The 22,636-nt window shown below is 40.8% G+C and overlaps 2 protein-coding genes across 12 annotated transcripts in view; one reads left to right on the top strand and one right to left on the bottom strand.

The window, feature by feature from the left end:
• The window catches only part of GEMIN5 (gem nuclear organelle associated protein 5), a 43,144-nt gene extending 24,798 nt beyond the window's left edge, over positions 1-18,346 (bottom strand). For 3 of the 10 annotated variants that reach the window (XM_082725110.1, XM_082725115.1, XM_082725116.1), the window contains exons 1-12: positions 18,076-18,340; positions 17,110-17,270; positions 16,223-16,404; positions 13,231-13,382; positions 12,900-13,019; positions 11,398-11,530; positions 9,889-10,054; positions 8,798-9,010; positions 7,261-7,346; positions 4,524-4,606; positions 3,060-3,196; positions 427-500 (exon numbers count right to left, since the gene is read on the bottom strand). In XM_082725110.1, the coding sequence (XP_082581236.1) occupies positions 427-500; positions 3,060-3,196; positions 4,524-4,606; positions 7,261-7,346; positions 8,798-9,010; positions 9,889-10,054; positions 11,398-11,530; positions 12,900-13,019; positions 13,231-13,382; positions 16,223-16,404; positions 17,110-17,270; positions 18,076-18,241 (1,673 nt within the window). In that variant the 5' untranslated portion in view covers positions 18,242-18,340. Of the gene's footprint in view, positions 1-426; positions 501-3,059; positions 3,197-4,523; positions 4,607-7,260; positions 7,347-8,797; positions 9,011-9,888; positions 10,055-11,397; positions 11,531-12,899; positions 13,020-13,230; positions 13,383-16,222; positions 16,405-17,109; positions 17,271-17,393 lie in introns of all 10 variants that reach the window. The other 7 variants (XM_082725117.1, XM_082725119.1, XM_082725113.1 and 4 more) reach the window with 5 other exon arrangements.
• Positions 18,347-19,613: 1,267 nt separating this feature from the next.
• Positions 19,614-22,636, top strand: part of MRPL22 (mitochondrial ribosomal protein L22) — a 28,970-nt gene continuing 25,947 nt past the window's right edge. The window contains exons 1-2 of one of the 2 annotated variants that reach the window (XM_082725133.1): positions 19,614-19,753; positions 19,836-19,878. In XM_082725133.1, coding sequence (XP_082581259.1) covers positions 19,726-19,753; positions 19,836-19,878 — 71 coding nt within the window. In that variant the 5' untranslated portion in view covers positions 19,614-19,725. The remainder of the gene's footprint in view (positions 19,754-19,835; positions 19,879-22,636) is intronic. The other variant, XM_082725134.1, reaches the window with a different exon arrangement.

Raw genomic sequence — 22,636 nt, 5'->3', positions numbered from 1 at the left:
CTTAAATTACAGTCTAATGCAAACAGGTATCTCCCTCATTCCATCACTCAAATAAAGGTGAAATGGAATAGGGTAACCCTATCTATCACTGCAAAGTTCTCTTACAGAGAACTAGAAACAAAAGGTTGTTCTTTCAACAAGTATATTCAGCTTTAAGAAAATCCCAACAATCTCCGTAAAGTTGTGTTTCTCAGCCTTTTGTGACACATGGTGCTATGGAAAAGCTAAAATAGAATTAATGAATCAATGGCTAAATTAGGACTATTTGCTATTATCAACATCAGAAAGAGCACAGTGAGGTCTAAAAAGCATTTCTGCCCAGGCTTACATTAAAAAAATGAAGATTTAGAAAGTCCAGTGCAGTAGATGAGCATTTTGTGAAGCATAAAATAATTTTTTTTTTTAAATAAAGAAACAAACACATACCCGTCTTCGTTGCCAAGAGCCATGATTTTGCCATCTGCTTTCCAGCTGATCTCTGTGTGTACAGGCAATTTGTACTAGAAAGCAAAACAAACCGATCTTGACTAAAAGCACTGTTCTTCTCTCTGCATATCTTACAAATCAATGATGACAGCATGAGAAAAAAGATCCCTGGAGTTAAAAATGTTCTAATTATGCAACCTGTAAATAACCTACATAGAGTTACCACAAGTGTTACTAAAAGCAAGTATTCTAATTGTAATTTGCTTAATTGGGACAAAAAGAGAGGTCAGTAAATATTAAAGTTTACAGTATCTAACCTTCATTAAATGAACTTCATTTACATTATGTCTGAACTTCATTAAAATGATTTTTATGCCACAGAAGAGAAGGTAACATGTCCATTGGCTTGGTAACATGGGGGTCATGTCTCCTTAACAAAAGGATTTGTTTCTTTTCCTTCTACATTTAACAAAAGGATTTCTGTTTCTTTTCCTTCTACATTTTTTTTTTTCTCCCAACTGTTGGTGTTTCACCAAGGGACACCCTCTTGTCTTCTTATCTCTTTAGACCATTTCATATATGCCCACAGCTTCTTCAGCTACCATTCATCTGAAGGAATTCCAAATTTCTTTCTTTTTAAAATAGAGAGAGAAAATAAGTGAGCTCTCAAGCATTTGGGGAGAGACAGAGGGGAGGGAAAGAGAGAATCCCATGCAGGTTCCACACCCAGCATGAAGCCAGATGCAGTGCTCAATCTCATCACTTCGAGATCATTACCTGAGCCAAAATCAAGAGTTGGATGCTTAACCGACTGAGCCACCCAGGTGCCCCAGGAATTCCAAATTTCTAACCTAAACTACTTGTATGAAGTCTTTTTTTTTTAAGATTTTACTTATTTATTTGACAGAGAGATATTACGAGTAGGCAGAGAGGCAGGCAGAGAGAGAGAGAAGCAGGCTCCCAGCCGAGCAGAAAGCCTGATGCAGGGCTCCATCCCAGGACCCTGAGATCATGACCTGAGCTGGAGGCAGAGGCTCAACCCACTGAGCCACCCAGGTGCCCCATATGAAGTCTTTTTTTAAGCTTTTATTTTTAGGTAATCTTTATACCCAACATGGGGCTTGAAACCACAACCCTGAGATCAAGAGGCACGTGCTCTGGGGGGTGCCTGGGTGGCTCAGTTGGTTAAGCGTCTACCTTTGGCTCAGTTCATGATCCTGCAGTCTTGGGACCAAGTCCCTGGCTCAGCAGGGAGTTTGCCTCTCCCTGCTTGTGTTTTGTACTTATTTATATTAATAATTTAATAGTTAATTAAATTATTATTATTATTTTAAAAGACTATTTTCTCAAAGAAAAAATAAATCTTGAAAAAAAAAAAAAGAAAAGAAAAGAAAAGATAAGTCTTGGAAAAAAATAAAGTCACATGCTCCACTGACTGAGTCAGCCAGGTGCCCCTCCTTGCATGAAATTCTGATGCACATATTCAACCACAAAACTAAAAGCTCTTTCAGAACAGAAATTTTATCTCTTTTATTCACTGCTGAATGTTAATACTGAGATAATATTTAATAAAAGAATACAGTTGATAAAAATCAGTTTGATTAAATGTTATTTTTGTTGTTCAAAAATTAAAAAATAGGGGCCCCTGGGTGGCTCAGTGGGTTAAAGCCTCTGCCTTCAGCTCAGGTCATGATCCCAGGGTCCTGGGATCGAGCCCCGCATTGGGCTCTCTGCTTGGCGGGGAGCCTGCTTCCTCCTCTCTCTCTGTCTGCCTCTCTGCCTACTTGTGATCTGTCTGTCAAATGAATAAATAAAAGCTTAAAAAAAAAATTCAAAAATAATGAGTGCCAATAAAAATGCTCATCTGGGGTGCCTGGGTGGCTCAGTGGGTTAAGCCGCTGCCTTCGGCTCAGGTCATGATCTCAGGGTCCTGAGATTGAGCCCCACATCGGGGCTCTCTGCTCAGCAGGGAGCCTGCTTCCCCTCCTCTCTCTCTGCCTGCCTCTTTGCCTAATAAATAAAGAAAATAAATAAATAAATAAATAAATAAATAAATAAATAAATAAAATCTTTAAAAAAAATTTGTCTGTCAAATAAATAAATAAATAAATAAAATCTGTCAAATAGTGTCTGGCCAGAAAAAGATCTGAATATTTATCATCTATCACTATGACAACTGAGACAAAACTTTTATTTGTATGTATGTGTGTGTGTGTGGTTTAGTTCCTTGGTTTACTCCGGGATTAAGATTTCTACATTATGGGGGCGCCTGGGTGGCTCAGTGGGTTAAGCCGCTGCCTTCGGCTCAGGTCATGATCTCAGAGTCCTGGGATCGAGTCCCGCATCGGGCTCTCTGCTCAGCAGAGAGCCTGCTTCCCTCTCTCTCTCTGGCTGCCTCTCCGTCTACTTGTGATTTCTCTCTGTCAAATTAATAAATAAAATCTTTTAAATTAAAAAAAAAAAAAAAAGATTTCTACATTATGTATTATAAATCACAAATTCACTAATGCTTTTAGGAACATCTAAGAAATCTGTTAGCATAATGGATATCTCTAATAACGGCATTCTTATGCAAGATGGGAAAGCAAGAATATGTAGAGATTCAGAGAAGACTTTAGACCACAAGAACTCACTTTGATTGAATTGGTGTCCCTGATGAGTTTGTTGATATCATAGGCCTCTCCACCAAGCTTCCAGGGGTTATGCTGTAAGACAATCCCTTCCCCTCCACAGCTGTATAAAGTGAGGGAAGGTCTGTCTCCTTCTCCTCCTATAGAAGATAAGAAAGTTTATTAGTTTCGCATTTCATCAGCTTAACTCTTTGTTGCTATACTGTTGCATACTATGAGTTGTTTTTTTTTTTTTTTAAAGATTTTATTTATTATTTGACAGAGAGAAATCACAAGTAGATGGAGAGGCAGGCAGAGAGAGAGAGAGAGAGGGAAGCAGGCTCCCTGCTGAGCAGAGAGCCCGATGTGGGACTCGATCCCAGGACCCTGAGATCATGACCTGAGCCGAAGGCAGCGGCTTAACCCACTGAGCCACCCAGGCGCCCACTATGAGTTGTTTTAAAAGAATTTTGTTAACACATTGGAATAAATTCACTGTTCCTTGCATATGAACACAGTTATTGGGAGAAATAAAAACAATTACTAATTCTGCAGTAATATTTATAATACAGCATATTTGTTTTAGCCATTCTTCTCCTATTCAAATAGTATGGGTATTAAAGCTGGGATAAAAAAAACATGTTCACAATGTTTATGAGAATCTGTGTTCCTTTCCTTTCAGAAATGAGTCCTCCATTCTATGCACATTTAAACATACGGGTTTCCTATGACTAACTATAAGGGGCTGTCCTCAAAGCAATGGTTTAGTATTCCGGCAATCCTCTTGCTGACTTTTAAGAAGCAAACAGTGGTTCTTGTGGGTTTCTTTAAGGACAAATTTTATTTTCACCGCTGCTAGAACTATGCCTGGCACCAAATCAAGGATCCACTAAAACAGTTGTTGATTGAATGAAGGAATGACCTCCAACTGCAATGCTGCTTGGGTTCTGATGATTTACATTATTTTCTCTGTGTACTGCCATTACTTATGGATATCACTTTAGGGGTAATAAAGATAAGGCTGAGAAGCAAGAAGAAGTAAAGGGTCAGATTACAGTGATGCCAAAGAGATCATTTGAGGAATTCTGTGTGCTTTAACTGTAGGTGAAAACAGATTATCAGTACTCCATTTCTATACTCAAATGTGTAATTCTGATAAAATTAAAAAGAAATAGCAAATTTTAGTGAGAAAGCATTAGACTGGGGACCAGAAGCCAGCATGAGGGAACTACATGCACCATGAAAAAAAAAATTCAGCTTGAAGAGACCAAATGATGCTTTCGAGTTTGGGGATTCTTATTATGGGTGAATGGATTCTAACTTATTACCTGCTGTGACTACCCTTATGGATCCTTGGGGAGACATAGCAGTCTGTCTAAGCAGTCACTGTACTAGAATATTTATGACTTTCTAGCTTGAGTATCTTACAATTAAACTGAAAGAAAGAGAATGCACTCATGTTTGCTAGAGAATGGCTCAGGTACTTACCGAGCGAAATGGGGGGTAGTGGTGGCCCCCAGGCTAAAGTGTACACAGTCTTCTTATGATATGTGCTAGAAATCTGTGGAGGTCTGGGGGGAAGGGGATGACAAACAGAAATTTAAACAGAAGGCACAGTGGAAAACAGAGCCACCTTTTTCTAAAACGTTCCTACCTACTAGTTGCTGATACTAGAGAAAAACAATTTAACAGTATCCTTCTCTAAATAGTTGATTTTGGAAAAGCCAACCCTTAAATAACATACCATGGAATGGTATCTGCCACCAAAATGATTAAGTCCCAAAAGTACTTTACGCAGAAAAATAGGTTATCCCTCCCCGCTACCCCCTCTCCCTACTGTGGGACCAGTTTGGGATTTTTTTCCCCCTCTCCCCCCAGCCGTCCACTTCACTTAAATGTCATATATTCTAATGTTACTGTAGTTACAAGTATGGTCAAGGTTATGACAACTAGAGAAAAACAGAACAAGACAGAAAATGTGAACTGTTCAACCCAGAACCAAGGTTACTGCTAAGTGTCTGCTATCATCATATAGATGGACCCACCTAACTTTCAAGTAAAAGATCAGAAGTCATTTTAGACTTACCCTGTCATTAACATCACATTCTTAAACTAAGGCAAGATTTTAGAAAAGTCTGATTTCAAAGTTTTTGACTGGAGACTTCTTGCTCTTGAGGGTCATGTGGAAGGCTGGGGTGGTTAAAGACACATGAAGTGTCAGTAAAGGGCGGTATGGCTGTTATCTTCACCATAAACCGTGTTCTCTGTATGATGTGTGAATTCTTGGGGTCCAGAACCTACGACCAAACTAGCTGTTGTCTTATTTACTTCCACATTTCTGACACATGCAGCATCATCATTCTGGACAATAAACCCCAATTTCTTTGGGCTCAAAGAAATAGAACAAGTGATTCTGGCTGAATACTCCCTAACAGCATATCTACAGCAGCACTCTTCCTCCTACTATACACCCTTCCTGTGTGTGTTTGGACATTCAGCTCGTAATAACCAGAAGATATTAATTTAATAGAATTAGTCAACAATTTTGTGAAGACACAGAGCTATTTATATTGAAATCTGGTTTTATTTTCTTCAGTGTCCCTTTGAGATAGTATATTATTATTTTTTGCAAATTAAAAAATGGAGTTAACTGCAGAACAGAAAATGCAATAACTGACTGCATATAGGTTTATGTATGTACTTAAAAAATTGCATATAAAAAAGGTTGCCTCTGCAGTGTAGTTAATAATTCCTACTTAGAAATGAATGATCTAGAATAGAGATTGGCAAACTTAGACTGAAAAGGGCCAGCCAGTACCCATCTCCTCTCACTGTGCTCTGGTGCTATGAAAGCAGCCTCCGATAAGGTGTAAACAAATGAGTGTGGCTGGGTTCTGATAACGCTTTATCTGCGGACATTGAAATCTGAATTCTGTGTAATTTTCATGTCATGAAATAGTAGTCATTTGGTTTTTTCCCCCAATAATTTAAAAAGGTAGAACCATTCTTAAGTCATGAGCTGTGGCTCTCCAATCCCTGGTTTAGAACAGTGCTGTTCAATAAGCACTGGGCCTTGTGCACCCGAAATGTGGCTCAGGAGAAACAAGGAATGTAACTGCTAATTTGATTTAATTTTAATTATTTTAACTATAAATAGCATTTTGGGGCTACCAAAATGAACAGCGTAGGCCTGGAATCTAAACAAGCATCTAGGATAGCTGTGTGTTAACAGACTCATAGAGTGAGCCATACAGATGAGCCACATATGTAGCTTAAAGCTTTCTTATAGCCACATTCAAAGAAGCAGAAGAAATAGGTGAAATTAAATTTCAATAGTATATTTTATCTAGCTCAATATACAAAAGTATTATCTTTTAAAATATCAAAATAAAATAATTATTGAGATATTTTACATTTTAGAGGAGGGGGGAGGCTGTCTTTGAATTCGAGTGTATTTACACTTACAGCACAGCCCAATAGTCACCTGTGGCTAAAAAGACTACTGGAATGGACAATGAAGCTCTAGATATAACTTCCAGCTTGCAGGGAATATGGGGAATACTGAAATGAGTTAGAAATCCCCACAAAGAAATAACTAGGTAAGCCCAAAATGTAGAATATTTTCACCAAAAACTTATCTGGTATCTTCAAACTGAAAAGGCAATGTTATGGAAAGAAGTGGGGGTGCTCTTTTAGAGTAAGAGAGACTAAAGAGACATAACAAAATGCAATGGGTTGAACCCTAATTGAAATGAATTTGAAAAAAAAAATAGCTAGGAAAATCATTTTTGGCTCAACTGAAGAAAAGTGCATACGGACTGGATATTAGATCATATTATGGAATTACTATTAATTTTAAGTGTGCAAAGATAAGGTAAGTATAGCAAAATGTTAACCAATGGTGAGTCTAGGTGGAAGGCACAAAGCTGTTCTTTGTACTAGGCTTTCAGTGTTCATGGACACCTGAAAGCTTCTGTAAGAAAAGCTGAAGGAGAGCAAAAGCAAATGATTTATTTTCGTGGTAACCACAGGTCCGAAAGCCTGAATCACTATCACCTGAAAAAAAAATTTAAAAAATATAAATCCAAGTTGTAAGCATCAAGTCTCACAGCCAGGATCTTAAAGATGTTTCCCAGGCCAATTCTGATGTACATCCAGGTTTATGCATCAAAATTAACTCCATCAATGACATTATGGTCAGTGGGTCAAACACTCTATTTCTTACTTGTTGGAGTAGGTGTCATACAATCCCACTTTCCCGTCATCAGTCCCAAAAGCTAAGCAGCCTTCCTTGGCTGGGTGCCAGCACAGCTACAAAACACAGGAGGAGAGGGGCAAAACTGTCAAGGGAACCATTGGGTTATCCTTTGAGTATTCAAATGCACAACTTTCTTGCTCGTGGTATCTTCTAATTTTAAAAGTAACAAATTCTCATTATTTAAAAGAAGCAAAGCAATAAAGCAAAGTAAAAGTCACTGGTAAGTCCACCATCTGAAACATCCCATTGCCAATTTTGTATCTTTCCCGTTTTTTTTTTTTTTTTTTTTGTGAATAAAGTTAAATATATACAGTTGAAAAAAAACAAAAATAGGCTCAAACATTTAAATGATGTGCATGATCACTGATGAGTGGGGAGAAAAGATTCCATAATACTTTAGAAAATAGGATTCTATTCATATAATCTGCAACAGTGGTTCTCTGCTTTATACTAGTGGGAGAATAGGGACACATGGGTGGCTCAGTCAGTTAAGCGGCTGTCTTCAGCTCAGATCATGATCCCAGTGTCCTGGGATTGAGTCCCACATCAGGCTCCCTGCTCAGTGGGAAGCTTGTTTCTCCCTCTGCCTGCCAGTACTCTCTCTGTCTCTCTGACAAATAAATAAATAAAATCTTTTAAAAAAAAAGGTGGGAGAATAGAGTGGAGGGTAGGATGATTTTTTGCGATCTACACTTCTATACTGTTTGGTTTTCTTTTTTTCTGTTGTTATTATTTTATTATTTTTTTAAAGATTTATTTGTTTGAGAGAGAGAGAATCTCAAGCAGATTCCGCACTGAACGCTGAGTGCCTGCATGGGGCTGGATCTCAGGACCCTGAGATCCCAACCTGAGCTGAAACCAAGAGTCAGACACTTAACCAACTATGCCACCTAGGAGTCCCTGTTATTATTTTTTTATTGAAGTATAGTTGACATACAATGTTATAATTAGCTTCAGGTGTACAACATAGTGATTTGACAATTCTTTTTTTTTTTTTTTTTTTTTAAATTTATTTGACAGAGAGAAATCACAAGTAGATGGAGAGGCAGGCAGAGAGAGAGAGAGAGGGAAGCAGGCTCCCTGCTGAGCAGAGTGCCCGATGTGGGCCTCGATCCCAGGACCCTGAGATCATGATCTGAGCCGAAGGCAGCGGCTTAACCCACTGAGCCACCCAGGCGCCCTGATTTGACAATTCTGAATGGTTTTCCTTTTAACCAAACATTTATTGCTTTTAGACTAAATAGAGAAAACAAAAAACATATATAGTTGTATAATCTGCAATTCATGTTTTATAATTTTCACTTTCCATGAATCATCAACACCTTTCCACATCAAAGAAGGAGCCACATTAACATTTTTAATAGTTTGACACCATTGAATATGTTTTGTATTATAACTTAAATATATCTTCTATGAATGCACATCCAGATCATTTTTAATTTCTTACTACAAGAATTACTTATTCGAAAAAAGTTCAGAGCAAGCTCAAAGAAATCACCCTTACCGCTGTAACCTTGGACTTGACACCCTGCCAAAAATTTTTCACATCGTAGTTGTTCTTGATGGACAGTGTATTCCATACACGGATCATGCCATCCCCAACGCCTATGGCCAAACAGCCCATGTCCACAGGAGAGAAAGCTAGTTTATAGGCAAACCCACCGAGGGAAGGTAGGGTCCAGCAGCACTCAAGGGTGGCCATGTCCCAACATTTTACCTGAAAAGATCAAGAGTTAGGGTCTAAATATAAAAAAAGATCAGAGAAACTGGAAAAAGACTTAACATCTCAAATTGGATGGACTCCAAGAATGGGTAAGAATAATGTAATTTAACTATTCCAGTAGGTAGTGGAAAAAGTACCTCTTAGATTAAAAAAAGAGGAGAGCTCTACAAAAAAAAATTGTAGAGCTCAAAGGGACCTTAGAATACATTTATTCCCAGTGATGTCAAGTGAATTTAGGGTCACACAATGAATAAACCAGACCCAGGGCTCCCATATCCCAGAATCCACTGGCGTTTCCATTCTACGGTATTATAGTATTGGTAATTGCCTCATTTGGCGAACCCTAACTAAAAATGAAGGTGGCCTCAGGACACTGGAAAATGACTAGAGCTATCTCAAAAAAACAAAATATCTTATGCCCAGGGGAATGGAAAGTGCTACGTATTTAATCTTCACTTATTGAACAGAGGGGATTGGGAGAAAACTGTGTGTCAAATAAGGCTAGCATAACTGCAAAACAATTAAGCCAGTTCTCTCTTGGAGATTTCACGAAGAGCAGATATTTCTCTACCTAAACTATAGACAAAGATATTTTAAAGCCAGAGCTTGATGATCTCACACATCCTTCCCTGGGCACGTGTACAATTCTTTATCCTACCTGCTTTAACAAAGAGGCATTTTGGTGGTTCCTCACCTTTCCCCAAACTTTTGCAGTTGACATAGTTAGCGGTGAGCACTAACAGTAACTCTGATTGGTTCGAGGGTCTAAGGTAGGGCATGAGAACTGATGGATGGTTTGAAAAGCCCTCTAATCCCATCCAAGTCATAAATCACTGCTCTACAATACTGAATGCAAAATAAGCAGTTCTTACGTCTCTGTCCATTGATGTAGAAAGCAGCAGCTGTTTGTCATCCTCAGTTTGTAAAGGGCATAAGTTAAATACAATTCTTGAATGATTCTGCCCTTCTGATGAAGCACTAAAGAGGGTATATTTCCGTCTCCAAGACTGAGTGAGATCCCACAGTAACAACTCGCCTCTGTGAAGGAAAAACAAGCACGAGTTCTCTTTCATAAATGATCTGAAAACAAGTGATTTAGGGACAGGGCGTAGGGGCCCTCTGTTGCAAAATGATCTGCTAACTGTTCTTTTAAGGAGAAGAAACTGCAGGGGCGCCTGGGTGGCTCAGTGGGTTAAAGCCTCTGCCTTCGGATCAGGTCATGATCCCAGGGTCCTGGGATCAAGCCCCACATCGGGCTCTCTGCTCCGCGGGGAGCCTGCTTCCTCCTCTCTCTCACTCTCTGCCTGCCTCTCTGCCTACTTATGATCTCTGTCTGTCAAATAAATAAATAAATAAAATCTTAAAAAAAAAAAAAAGGGAGAAGAAACTGCATATCCTGAAATATGCACAAAATAGCTCAGAAAGAACCCACGCAAGACAAAGAGCCACTGACCATGGAGAAGGGACTCTAGCCACTTGAGAAGACTGAGGTAGGAATAGTAAGTAATTCCCTATGTTCTTTCTGAAAGACACGAATGTACTATATTACCTTTACAGCAGACTTTCCTAACAGCTTTAATTGTAAAATGCCATCATAATTTACACAGCCCTGGAGCTTTAAGATATACTCTCTCTTTTGGGGGGCAGTGTGGGAGAGTAGGGCCAAGACCAACATTTTTTGGGTGGGGGGAGGATTTTTTTTTTTTTAAGATTTTATTTATTTATTTGACACAGAGAGAGAGAGATCACAAGTAGGCAGAGAGGCAGGCAGAGAGAGAGAGGGAAGCAGGCTCCCTGCTGAGCAGAGAGCCCAATCTGGGGCTCGATCCAAGGACCCTGGGATCATGACCTGAGCTGAAGGCAGAGGCTTAATCCACTGAGCCACCCAGGTGCCCTGGGGGAAGGATTTTTATATGCTTTAACTCATTTCATTTAAAAGCAGGGCCCTTCCTTGTCTGCGGCTAGAAGCCAGTACCCAATACGTTTTGTTCAGTAAATGGCTTATAATCACCCTAAGAGACAGGAAATCCTGTACGCTCCCTCTTTTTCATATGAAGCAATTGAAGCTCAGAGTAAAGGGTCATGCTCATGAACACATAGAAGATAAGAGACTGATTCTGAAATGTAGTTCTGCCTGGCTTCAGAGTTCATGCTCTGAACCACCAGGCTATGCTTACTGGATTTTCTTTCTCAGCACTGTTATTAAAGAAGGCATAGGAATTTGTATCATGGTTTTTCTATTACAAATGGCCCATGGTAATAAAAGACTTAACTATTGCTTTTTCCGTCTTGTCTAGAAAGAGAAGCGAGAAGCCTACAAATTCCTCAAGCTAGAGTGGAAAATAAAGTATGTCAGAGAGTGTGACCAAAAAAACACTTACCCAAAACAGCTGGATACCAGCTGTGTTGGTTGGTCCTTAGGCCAGTGGAGTGTCAACCAAAGGCGTTCTTTAACAGTCGGGTCTATACCCCCTCCTCTTCTCTTCAGAAAGGGCAATTTCAAAATCATCACCCCTGCAGATTAAAAAGGTCAGAGGGTGCTCAAAACAGTGAAACAACGTAAGTCCCCAGCAGTTCACAACATAGTTTGTGGTTTAAAAGTCTGTTAGCTTGGTTACTTAGAATTCAGACCTCATTTGCTCATGGAAATGTTATACAGGGTTTTAATACAGTCTAATTTAAGCGAGACAAGCTTTCACAGGCTGTTCTGGCAACCTAAGCACATTAAGAATATTGTCTGTCTGGGAAAATGAGGTTTCAACTGAACTGTGAACCCAGGGGGTAACACAACTCCAGATTCTCCAAAGTTGGCAGGACGGAGAGTGGGATTCCTTCTTCTAGTTGGCAAGAAAGCCAACAAAAGGGGCAAATATGGCGGTCAACATGGGAAGTCCCTCCACCCCCAACAGGCTACTCACCAGTGGTCCTTAATCCCTATTATATATCAGAACGACTCACTGGTGGAGCCTCTAAAAATATATATGTGAGGGCCCAACTCCTAGAGATTCTGATTCAGTAGATCTGAGGTGGGGTCCAGGCACCCACATTTTCCAAAAACTCTCCAGGTGATTTTGCTGCATGACTAGAATCAAAAACTGTTGTATCAAGATTTCCATAGGCTTAGAGGCCCTTCTGGAGGGATTCCTGGCCTAATGTTGTCCCCACTTAGGAGGATCAGCCATAGTATGCCCAAAAGCAGCCCACAATTCTTTAAAAAATTCTGTTTTCCAGAATTACACTATTCGTTACCACTGACTAAGCTATAACTATGTGCCAGTACTGTGTTGTTTGCTTTATATGCATTAGTGCACTTGGCTAATGATGATAAAACCTTCATGGTTTTTAAGTAAAGTGGAGAAAGAAGACTGCTATAAAGAGAAAGGCTCGATTTTCACTATAAAGGTCAAGACCACTCTGCCTGGAGTCCCTCTCAATTTGTAAATTAAAGGTGAAAGTTTTGTTCAAAGAGAGAAGCTTGGGAAACTGAAGGACTGAAGGTCCCTGTAGTTTGGATAAACTAAGCTTTAACATTTAAACATGTGCTTTTACACTGGGTATAGATTATTTATCCTGCATTTGTGCATTAAAACCTCTAGCTCTTTTCCATTTCTCTGATCCAGACCATGCTAAGTTGGAATATTCCTTTCCTTATAACGGACATCTTGCCTTCTCTTTGATGCCCCTTCTAGGAATGCATCAGAAACCCTCATCTCCAAAACCAAAGTCAGACTGGGAGGAGCAACTTTCTGGATAGAAAAGTAAAGAACTGCCTTCTTGCAGGTGATGACACACCCTTAGGATAACAAGACACAGTAAAAAAGTTTCTACTTCTACCAACCACTGTAGGTTATATCACAAAAGAAATCTCAAACATCAGTCTTACCTCGGCCTCTAGAGCAGCTCCAGATTCGAATGGTCTGATCTTTGCTTCCAGTGGCTAAGTAGCAGCCTTTTGTTACTGGAGTTTGTTCTATAACTTTACCGTTGGGAATTTCAGGTTCTTCTAGGGTAGAGATGGTCATTTTGTTTTTAATTTGTATGAAACATGAACTTGTCAAAGAAAAACTAGTTTGCAAGGTTGCTGAAACTTAGCTATTATGTCGATAGATCTGATCTGTAAAACCTGAAGTTTTAAATATAATTCAAATGATACAGTTTAACCCACATTGTTCTTTAAGTCTGAGGAGTACTTGACCCTCTTAAATCATCTCTACCTGAATTTTCCTCCTGATTTATGGATAAACAGTCTTCACCAGGCAGGGGACACCAGGCTATGGAGTGGATCTCATCATCATGGCCTCGAAGCCTGTGAATAACTTCTCCTTTCTTACTGATGTCAATTATAACCACTATGCCATCCTTGTAGCTAAAAAACAAGAGTTAGAAAAATTGAAAAATGAAGACAGAACAGTAAACATTTTGGATTAGGAGCTATCACTGTGCACTTCTAAAAGGTAAGTGTATTTGGGTGAGGGAGAAGGGAAAAAAGCAAGAAATAATCTTGTTTTGTCCTTTTTCCAAAATGTTCATTTTCTGTTTTCTGGTGTGGTTCTAACACATGGATCTCCCCGCCCTTCCAATCAAACTCTTGGCACTAAGTAATAATGTATACATTGCCTGGCATACAGTTCAAAGTGTTCGAAGGGACCTCCCAGAATGGTTATTTGTGGCGCCCAGCAAGCCCTCTGACTAGAGATAAATTTGTCCTAACACACTTACACCTCTCTCCCTGCCTCCCCCCCCCCACCTTTTTTTTTTTTTTAAACAAGTGATCTTATTTCTCTAACTATGAACTTAACAAAAGCTGTAGTACTGTAGCTTCTAAATCTGGATATTCCAAGGCTATCTTTTTTTTAAAATTCAGAGGACACTGAGAAATTTGAATAGCTTTTTAAACAAAAAAGACGAAGTACTTTATACACATAAAGTAGTCCACCAATCCGCTTAAGGAAAAAAAAAACCCCTCCAATTACCCTGTGGTTGAAGTCCTTTGTACATCCCACCCCAATCAAACCTTGCTCCCTCTCTTCTCCAGAGGTAAACTGGAGAATTTGTTTATTTGTGAAAATTTGTGAATTTTCTGTTCTGTCATTCCTAGCCTTTCTTTGTCTGCATTCCCAAAGATGATGGAAAATGATTCTGTTTATTTTAAAACTTCATACAAATGGTGTCATGCAGTCTGTTTTTCTGTAGCTTGTTATTTTTCACTTATTGTTAGTCACCCACGCTGATGCGTGTGACCCTGGTTCCCGGTCAGTCACTATATGATTGGACAGCGCTCTGTTGTGTGAATATGGCACAAGTCTATTCAATTTCTCTTTTGGAGGGGTTCCGTTTTTGGCTATTACAAACAAAACCAAACAAAAATGCCATTAATAATCTTAAGCACACTTAAGACAATTTCAGATTTGATGCGCAGAGTGGAAGTGCCAAAATGTAAGATGTGTCTACCTTCATTTTCCTAGAAAGTGCACAAGTGCTCTCCAAAGTGGCTGTACCTATTCACATTTCCTACGTGCTAGATGGTTCTGTAGGGAAACACACCATTACAGCTCTATTTATTTTTCTCCTTTTATTAAAAACATTTCCCCCCCCCATTATAGCTTTATTTAAAGGAATAAAATCATATATCAATCTCTGCAGGCGTGGACTTCAAAAACCACCAAGTTTTGCAACCTAACAGTCAAGTGATCAAGCTGTTCTGCAATTTTAATCAGCCCTTCAGGGAATGATCACCATTTTGAAGATCCTCTAAAAACAAATCATTCTGATTCCATCCTGTGTCTGAACGTGCAGTTCCTTCTACCTGAAAGATTTCTTCTTTTCTCGTGAATTCTTGCTTTCAAGGTCACTTTGATTCAACCTTCTCTGATCCCTGCCTACCACCCAATCTGCTTCCTCTCTAGCACTCCCACTTCACCAGCAGACCACTGATCCACGACCCCTCCCGTTTTCATTGTTAGGTACCCACACCTGTCTTCCTCTCCTTCTCCTCATGCCCCAGATTTCACCATCCATCATTATAATCATTCCTTTAAAAACACCCTTAGCTTCTTTGTCCTGTCTCTTTCAGAGGTATTTACTCCACAAAACACCAAACTTTGTCAAATCCAACCACACCCTTTCTCAATAAGTCTGAAGTTTATTTTGAATTCGTGACTTTGATATAAAGCTTCACACTCAACAGGGACCACTGGACTCTCTCTCAGTAAGCTCCGTTTTCCTATTCTCTGAGATGATTATTTTCACATCTTCTTGCATGTATCCCAGCCCCACTTTGACCTTGACTCTACCTTTTCTGATTTATGTCTCATGGAGAAAATCAGAAGCCATCAGAATGAAACACCCTCCTCCTGCAACCAGATCAACAAACCTACCTGCACCTGTTTCCATATTCTCACTTGTCCTTTCTACTTGTGATCTGGAGCCAGTCCCCTCTTGACTTCTCAATATCACTGCTGTCTTTATCACTATCTGTGCAATCAGCTCTTCCTCTTCCATCAGTATAAAAACATGCCTTTATTATCTTCTATTTAATATTCCCTTGACTCCCATGTACCTCCTCTGGCTTCCTGTCTATGCACATTTGTACAACAAACAAAAGTCTCCACGTGTATCTTGACTACTGTACCCCCAGTTTCTTGAATCCACTCCAGCCAACATTCTAGAGCTTATGTCAAATCTTCAAACTAGAGTGAAAAGACATCTTTGGGAGAGAAGTAGATGGAGTGGTGAGGGGAAGGGGGGGGGTGCCTGTTTGGGTAGTTTATGTGAAACATCCCCTTGGCGATGGAGGTGGAGGCAGAGAGCCCAATGCCAGACTGTTCTCCCCATCCAGACGGAGGGCTGAGAACCAGGACGGAGCAGAGTTCTCTGACACTCGGGGAGTAAATGTTATCTCTAAGAGTAAGTATCTGAGGAGGAAAAGGGGGAATGAGAGTATTTCCTACATTTGGAGGCTGACTGAAGAAGTCAGATGTGAAGAATGAGGAAAGTACATTGTTGTAGAAACTAAAGAAATAAAAACAGAAAGTGAGAGAGATGGTAAGGGCCTGGACGTCACAGGAATAAATGTTACCAAGGGCTCAGGGAGTGGTTAATACCTATAAATGGCTTCCTCTGAGGAATAAAGGGGCAGGAGAAGATAAAGCAAATACAAATATGCTCATTAAAATAAACTACTGGAAGAGATGATACAATACTTACCCAATGGCTACTAAATCTTCATGATGAGGTGAGCAAGTAAGACAGAAAATTGTCCTGGGTTCTATAAAGTGGTGCTGGCTGTCATTTCTGTTAAGCCAGTAACAGAAAACTACTCCCTTTTCATCTCCAGATACTATTAAATCCTTCACTTGAGGAGACCAATGCAATGCTGATATTGTATGCTTTAAAACAAGAAAAAAATACATTCGCTTCTCATTTGTCAGTACTAAATTTTTACTTTGTTTTTAACCTGCACAATACTAGGCACATTGATAGGTACTTAATAAATACTACCAATGCCACTTGTAATACCAAATGTACATGAACCAAATGGAAGGTGAATTTACCCTCCTAAGGATCAAAGGACCATTTAAAAACATTCCTTCCTTTAATAGCTTAATACAAAGTTCTTACTAAGATTAACTGAGTCTTTCCCTTTTCTACATTCTCTCAAAAGGCAGGTTTATCAAGTAATTACCTGGTTTAAAAAGAAGTTTCATTCACTCATTTACAGTTTATATCAGGAAGTCTTTTTCATGTAAAGAACCAGAGAGCAGACATTTTAGATTTTGTTAGCCATAGTATCTCTGGTACCACTACTCATCTCTGCTGTTTTAGTATCCAAGCAGCCAATACTTAAGAATGACTGTGGCTGTATTCCAATAAAGCAGTTTGCAAAAACGGGCAGCACTGTATTTTGCTGACCTCTGGTTTATATGTATCTTCTTCCAAAAAAGTTTTGAGGCATCTTACAATATAGCGTTTGTCATGCAGTTAAGGAACATGATTATAAAAGCTAACTTGCACAGATGAGCTAGCATACTTGAAACAAGAGAACCCCCAGCAGATAGACTGTAATGGTCTGAGAAACCAGTAAGCCATGATACCTGATGGAGTGCGTGTTCTGTCACAACTGCTTTTGTCTCTACATCCCAGATTTTCACAGTTCCATCATCAGAGCTGGTGGCACAGAGGTTGTACTGACCCGGGTGATGAGAAAATGTGAAGCCAGAGACCCTTTCGGTGTGTCCCACCAACTCCCCTATGACTTCAAGCAAAACAAGAATTCAGGTTAGAGTGCTACCTAAGATTCCTGGCAGAATCATACTGTAGTTAGATGAGTGGGACCTCACTTATCCCGTGGTATTACAAAAAGTATCCAGGCACTCACAATCAGAAATTCCAAGTGCTGGTTCTGGCTCTGCCACAAGACTTCAGCCCAGTCATTTTATCTCCTTGAGCCTCACTCTTTTCAACCGTAAAATGCTGCTGATATCCCTTGATGTTCACAGTTCACAGGCTGAGGAGTGGCTCAAATGAAGAATGTAAAAGTGATTCTTGTTTAGATATGGCCAGAGGTCATTTGGGAAAGAATAAATACCTGGCTTGCCATATCCCAAAGTTTAATCAAACCTACTTTGGAGCATGAAAGCATCTGGCTCAACTCATTCATCTTACAGAAACAAGTATGTATTTCCAGGATCTTGCTTTAGGGCCTGGAAGCTGTAGGCAGCCCCTAAACCCAGAAAGGCTCGCGGGGGCCCGCGCGCGCTGCGTTGGGGAGGGAGGCCACAGATGTTTTAAATGCCTGAGTCTACAAAGGGATAACTTCGGTGAGCGAGCGATCCTACGTTGAGAGCGCCAGGAGGCGGGACCGCTCAGCCACAACGTGGTGTAGCTCAATCTTGGAAATGGGGACGCACCTCGGCGTAGTAATGATCGTGAGCAGATCATTCTGCCTACCTGGGCCTCAGTTTGCCCATCTGTGGAGAAAGGTAGCTAGAAACGCCGACCGGGCGCCTCAGGCGAACCCAAAAGGGCAGGAAGGCCGGAGCCCAGAGGTGGGGGGTTACCTCGAAATGGGGGCGTCCCAGGGATCGCGCCGGCGCTCGGGCCCACGCGGACAAGAAAGACAGAGGTCCGCGCTGCGAAACCGAAGAGGCCCCCGGGCACGGCATCGCTGCATCGGGCGCAGTACCAGTTAGGAGAGGGCGGCAGCGTGCGCGGATCCTGTCCCATGATCACAGGCCAGTAGAGATGAACCAAGGATGAACCACCGGGACAGACCGTTCGCAGTCCCACGCCGTAGCCGGGAAGGGGGCGGGGTTGGCTTGGAGCCCCGCCTCGCCGGGCCCGCCGCTACGGCGCGCGCCGAGGTCCAGGCCACACCGCGAGCTTTGCGCGCGCACTCTATCCCCCATCCCACCCCCGGCCCCGCCGCCGGCGGGCTGGGAGGGAGGCAGTCGCGAGCGCTGGGCTCTGCCTCCCAGCCTACCCGGGGCCAGAAGGTCTGGTGCAACCTGAGCCTAGCCCGGGGTTAGGCATTCTCAGGTCCTACAGCAAAGTACATAATTAAGGGCTTAGACTAGTGGAGTCACCGCCCCGCGCAAACGTTTTATTTTTGGACCTGTTCAACCACTCTCCCATCAACTATTTTTGAACGCTATGTGCCAGGGCACTTTGCCAGCTCTAGAGATTCATTCCAAGCATCTACAACAAGCCAGTTAACAAAAAGATAAAAGTTCGAATCAAATCAAAAGGAAAGAAAGAGTTAGTTTGGGCAAGAGTTAGTCTGGGTGGAAATTCTGGCTCTGAAGTCTTACTATTCCAAGAGGAGCAGAGCAGAGTGACTGTTGATTGAGTGCCAACTCTGCGAAGGGAATTGTATGTGGTTAACTGCTGTGGAGGAAAGGGAATGGAAGTTTCAGATTTTGCGCTTGCACTCTCCTACTCCTGTATTGCTTGTTTGCATAGGGTATGTGAATAGCCGTCCTTATGTAGAGGGGTCAAGCATGTATTTTGGCTGTGGGTAGGAGCACCAATTTTGGAGGCATCCAGCCCCAGATTGAATTAGTGGTTTTGCCAGTTGTTGGAGAGACTTTAATCTATCCTAATCTGTTTCCTCATTTGAAGGAAGATGATAATCCATGCCTTGTTGGATTGCTACGAGGAATACATAGATTTAGTGAAACGTCTGCGGGGCACATATGGTAGCAAGTTGCCGATGAGTATTAATTCATCTTTTGGAGGTCAGCTTGGAGATTAATATGGGAATTAGTAATCATACTTTGTGTTTGAGCTGTTTGTACTTTGTAGAGCTTTCCACACGATCTCTAGTGATCTTCACAACAAGCCTGTGTTGTAGGGATATTTCTGCTTTGTTGAGAAGAAAACTGAGGCCCACCCAGGTTAGGTGGCTGGTTCACCGTCTCTTTTCTATAATCTTTCCGGCCATTTGTGAGGTGAGGTTTCTCAACCTTTCTTCATCTCGATGAATGCCCGGAAACTCACTAGTTTTGGGCTTTATTAAAGTCATTCATTCCCATGCAAGGCTGGCCGTATCACACCCAAAGCGCAGGCGGTGTGTTCGCGGTCTCCATGACAGCATCCCGGGTGTAAATACTGCAGCGTCTCCAGCGGGGGAGGGCAAATTGAGGACTGCGCATGCGCTTTGTCCAGACAGTGCTTGAACTCCGAGGCTCCCGTAGAGCTGGGGGAGAAAGATGGCGGCGTCCGTGCTGGAACGTATGGGTAGGGATTTCTTAGTGGTTTAGGCGCGGTAGAGGGGAGTGGAGGTGGGAGTCTGAATTGACCACTTGTGTTAATGTTTCAGGTACATTATGGATGCAGAATCTGAGGGGCAAGCTGGCCTTAGGGTAAGTCTTTCACATCGGAGTTTCAGAGGGCTCAAGGCCTTCTTCCCAGTTTGTCAGTCTCTGCTTGGTCACTCCATCATTCCATCGCCGTAGCTCGGAGGGAATCAGGATACCCTGTTTGGGGACGTTGTAAATCTCATCTCTAAATAATCTCTGAACATGGTTACACTCTCCCAACCGTGTTGGGAGCGTCCGACCTTTCCAGTTACCTCTCTGGTTACTTGCTTCGCTGAGCAGGGACTGTGCTATAGATCACCGCGCTTTACAACGTCTCTGGCATTGTGTTAAACGCTTTACACGCATCATCTCATTCTCATAATATCTTGCATAATGTAGGTATTGATGGACCCATTTTTCCGACAAGGAAATTGAAGAGTAAAATGACTTTCCTAAGTCTCCCCGAATCATTGGAAGTTTTAAAGCTTTATACTGTATTCTCTAGAGCATTCTTAGACCTCAGGACAAATGCGTTTTTTTAAGGTTAGGGAATGCAGTTAAGTTAGAACTGTCAAGGAGTCTATCTGTCACCTTCTCGTCCCTCTTACCCTCTTATGCAGTACAGCTATTGATAGTTGGAGATTGATAATCTGAGTATAAATGATCTGATTGGCGCATTTGTTGGAATTTATTTTGGTTTAGTTCATAGGCTTCCGGGACAGATAAGTTGGGTGTGTATCCACTTTTTAAACTGTATGATTTTGGAAAAGTTACTTCTCCTAAGTTTTAGTACACATGCTAGAAGAGTAATATTAGTACCTGTGTCATAGATTTTTTATGAGGATTAAATGAGGTAATGCATATTAAGTATTTAGTATTGTGTATGGCATGTAACAATCCCATTCCAAATTCTAACTGCCATTACTGTTTTAATCATTATACATTGTTACTGAGTTCACATTATATTTAGCTCTGTTTCCAGTTATTTGGTCAGTAGACCCAGGAGGTGGGCTAGAGAAGAAAATAGGAGGCAGTGCCCCTTAGGATTTGTCTATACTTTGCTTTTTTTTTTTTTTTAAGATTGTCTCTTATTATTCCATCCTAGCTATGCTAATTTACATACTTCACCTGAATATGCTGTTATTTATTTGCTTCTTGGCTTTCATGCTGTGCCTTCACTTCCTGTCTATAATATGAGTTCTAATTATTTAAACCCTGTTCATATGTTTCTTATGTAGATAAATCTCAGATCTCACTGGAAAGGAAAGAAAATTAATCTCTTCTTTTATTTATTTTTATTTTTTTAAAGATTTTATTTATTTATTCGACAGAGAGAGATCACAAGTAGGCAGAGAGGAAGGCAGAGAGAGAGGAGGTAGCAGGCTCCCTGCTGAGCAGAGAGCCCGATGGGGGACTCGATCCCAGGACCCTGAGATCATGACCCGAGCCGAAGGCAGCGGCTTAACCCACTGAGCCACCCAGGCGCCCTAATCTCTTCTTTTAGCACGTGTGTCTCGAATAGTGGCTTCATGTTATGTTTTTGTGCCCTTTATCATTTTGTATACCCTGGATAAGTATGAACAGTTCTCGTTTCTCTTTATAGTTCCAGGTTAGGGTCTTGCACAAAGTGAATATTTTGTTAATGTTTGTTGGCTTAAACTGTCCTGCACTGACTTACACTTGGTAGCTCTGAGCAAGCAACTTAAGCAGTTTGTCTTCAGTCTTTTTATCTATGTAATACAGGATTTTGCTGAATAATCCCTAAGGCTCTTTTTAGCCCTGAAGTTAAATACTTTTATGAATCTGTATTCTGGACTTTGTTTTTTAAAATATTTATTTATTTATTTTAGAGAGAGATGGGAGGGGCAGAGGGAGAGGGATAGGGAAAGTAAATCCCAAGCAGACTGCCCATGGTGCATGGAGCTGGAGGTGGGGCTTGATCTCAGGACCTTCAGATCATGACCTAAGCCTAAATCAAGAGTCAGACACTTCACTGACTGAGCCACCCAGGCTCCCTGAAAATCTGGCTTATTAACCATCCACATGGGTATGACATAACAAGAACCTTTTGGAACAGAGAATTCATGCTCCTTAGTTTGCAAAATCCCTTGTCTGCCCTTCCCCACCTCCCTTTTTCCTGTCACTTTAGCTAATAATGACTTTCATCTGGGGGCAATTTTGCCTCCATACACTACCTTCAGCTCCAGAGACATTTGGCAATGTCTGGAGACATTTTTGGTTGTCACGACTCAGGCAGAGGGTGCTATTGACATTTAGTGGCTAGAAGTGAGGAATTTTACTAAACATCCAACAAGACACAGTACAGTCCCCACAACAAAGAATGATCTGGCCCAAAATGTAAATATTAGAGAGGTTGAGAAATTTCTGAGTTTGTCATGGTTCAAAGTTGCTGGAATTTCTTTTTTGTTTGTTTGTTTGTTTGCTAAACTCTTGTTTCCTTGTTTGATTGTCCTTGACTTTCACAAAATGAAATTATATTGAGTTATGATAATACATGTATCACTTCAGTCCTTTATTTTAGATTCTAACTGAGGCAAGATTAGAGAATGTTCTTTTATTTCACTCTCAAGTGTGTGATTAACTTAATGTTAGCTGAAGTAAATTGAGAATGAAGAATTTTTTTACCTGGTGCATGTAGTAACAATAACACGATAATCTCATGTTGAGCCAGAGGCCAGTATTATCTTCACTTGGGATTTGGGTGTACCAAAGTTCAAAAGTTCAAAATGAACTTTGAGCAATAGATAGGAAGTATTATTTCTCAAATTGTGACTTTTAAAAAATTTTTTATTTATTTGGT

This window comes from Mustela nivalis (assembly GCF_964662115.1).
Source record: "Mustela nivalis genome assembly, chromosome: 3".
In the NCBI taxonomy this organism is placed as follows: domain Eukaryota; kingdom Metazoa; phylum Chordata; class Mammalia; order Carnivora; family Mustelidae; genus Mustela; species Mustela nivalis.
The sequence above is the reverse complement of the archived record's forward strand: the minus strand, read 5'-3'. Positions and strand labels throughout refer to the sequence as shown.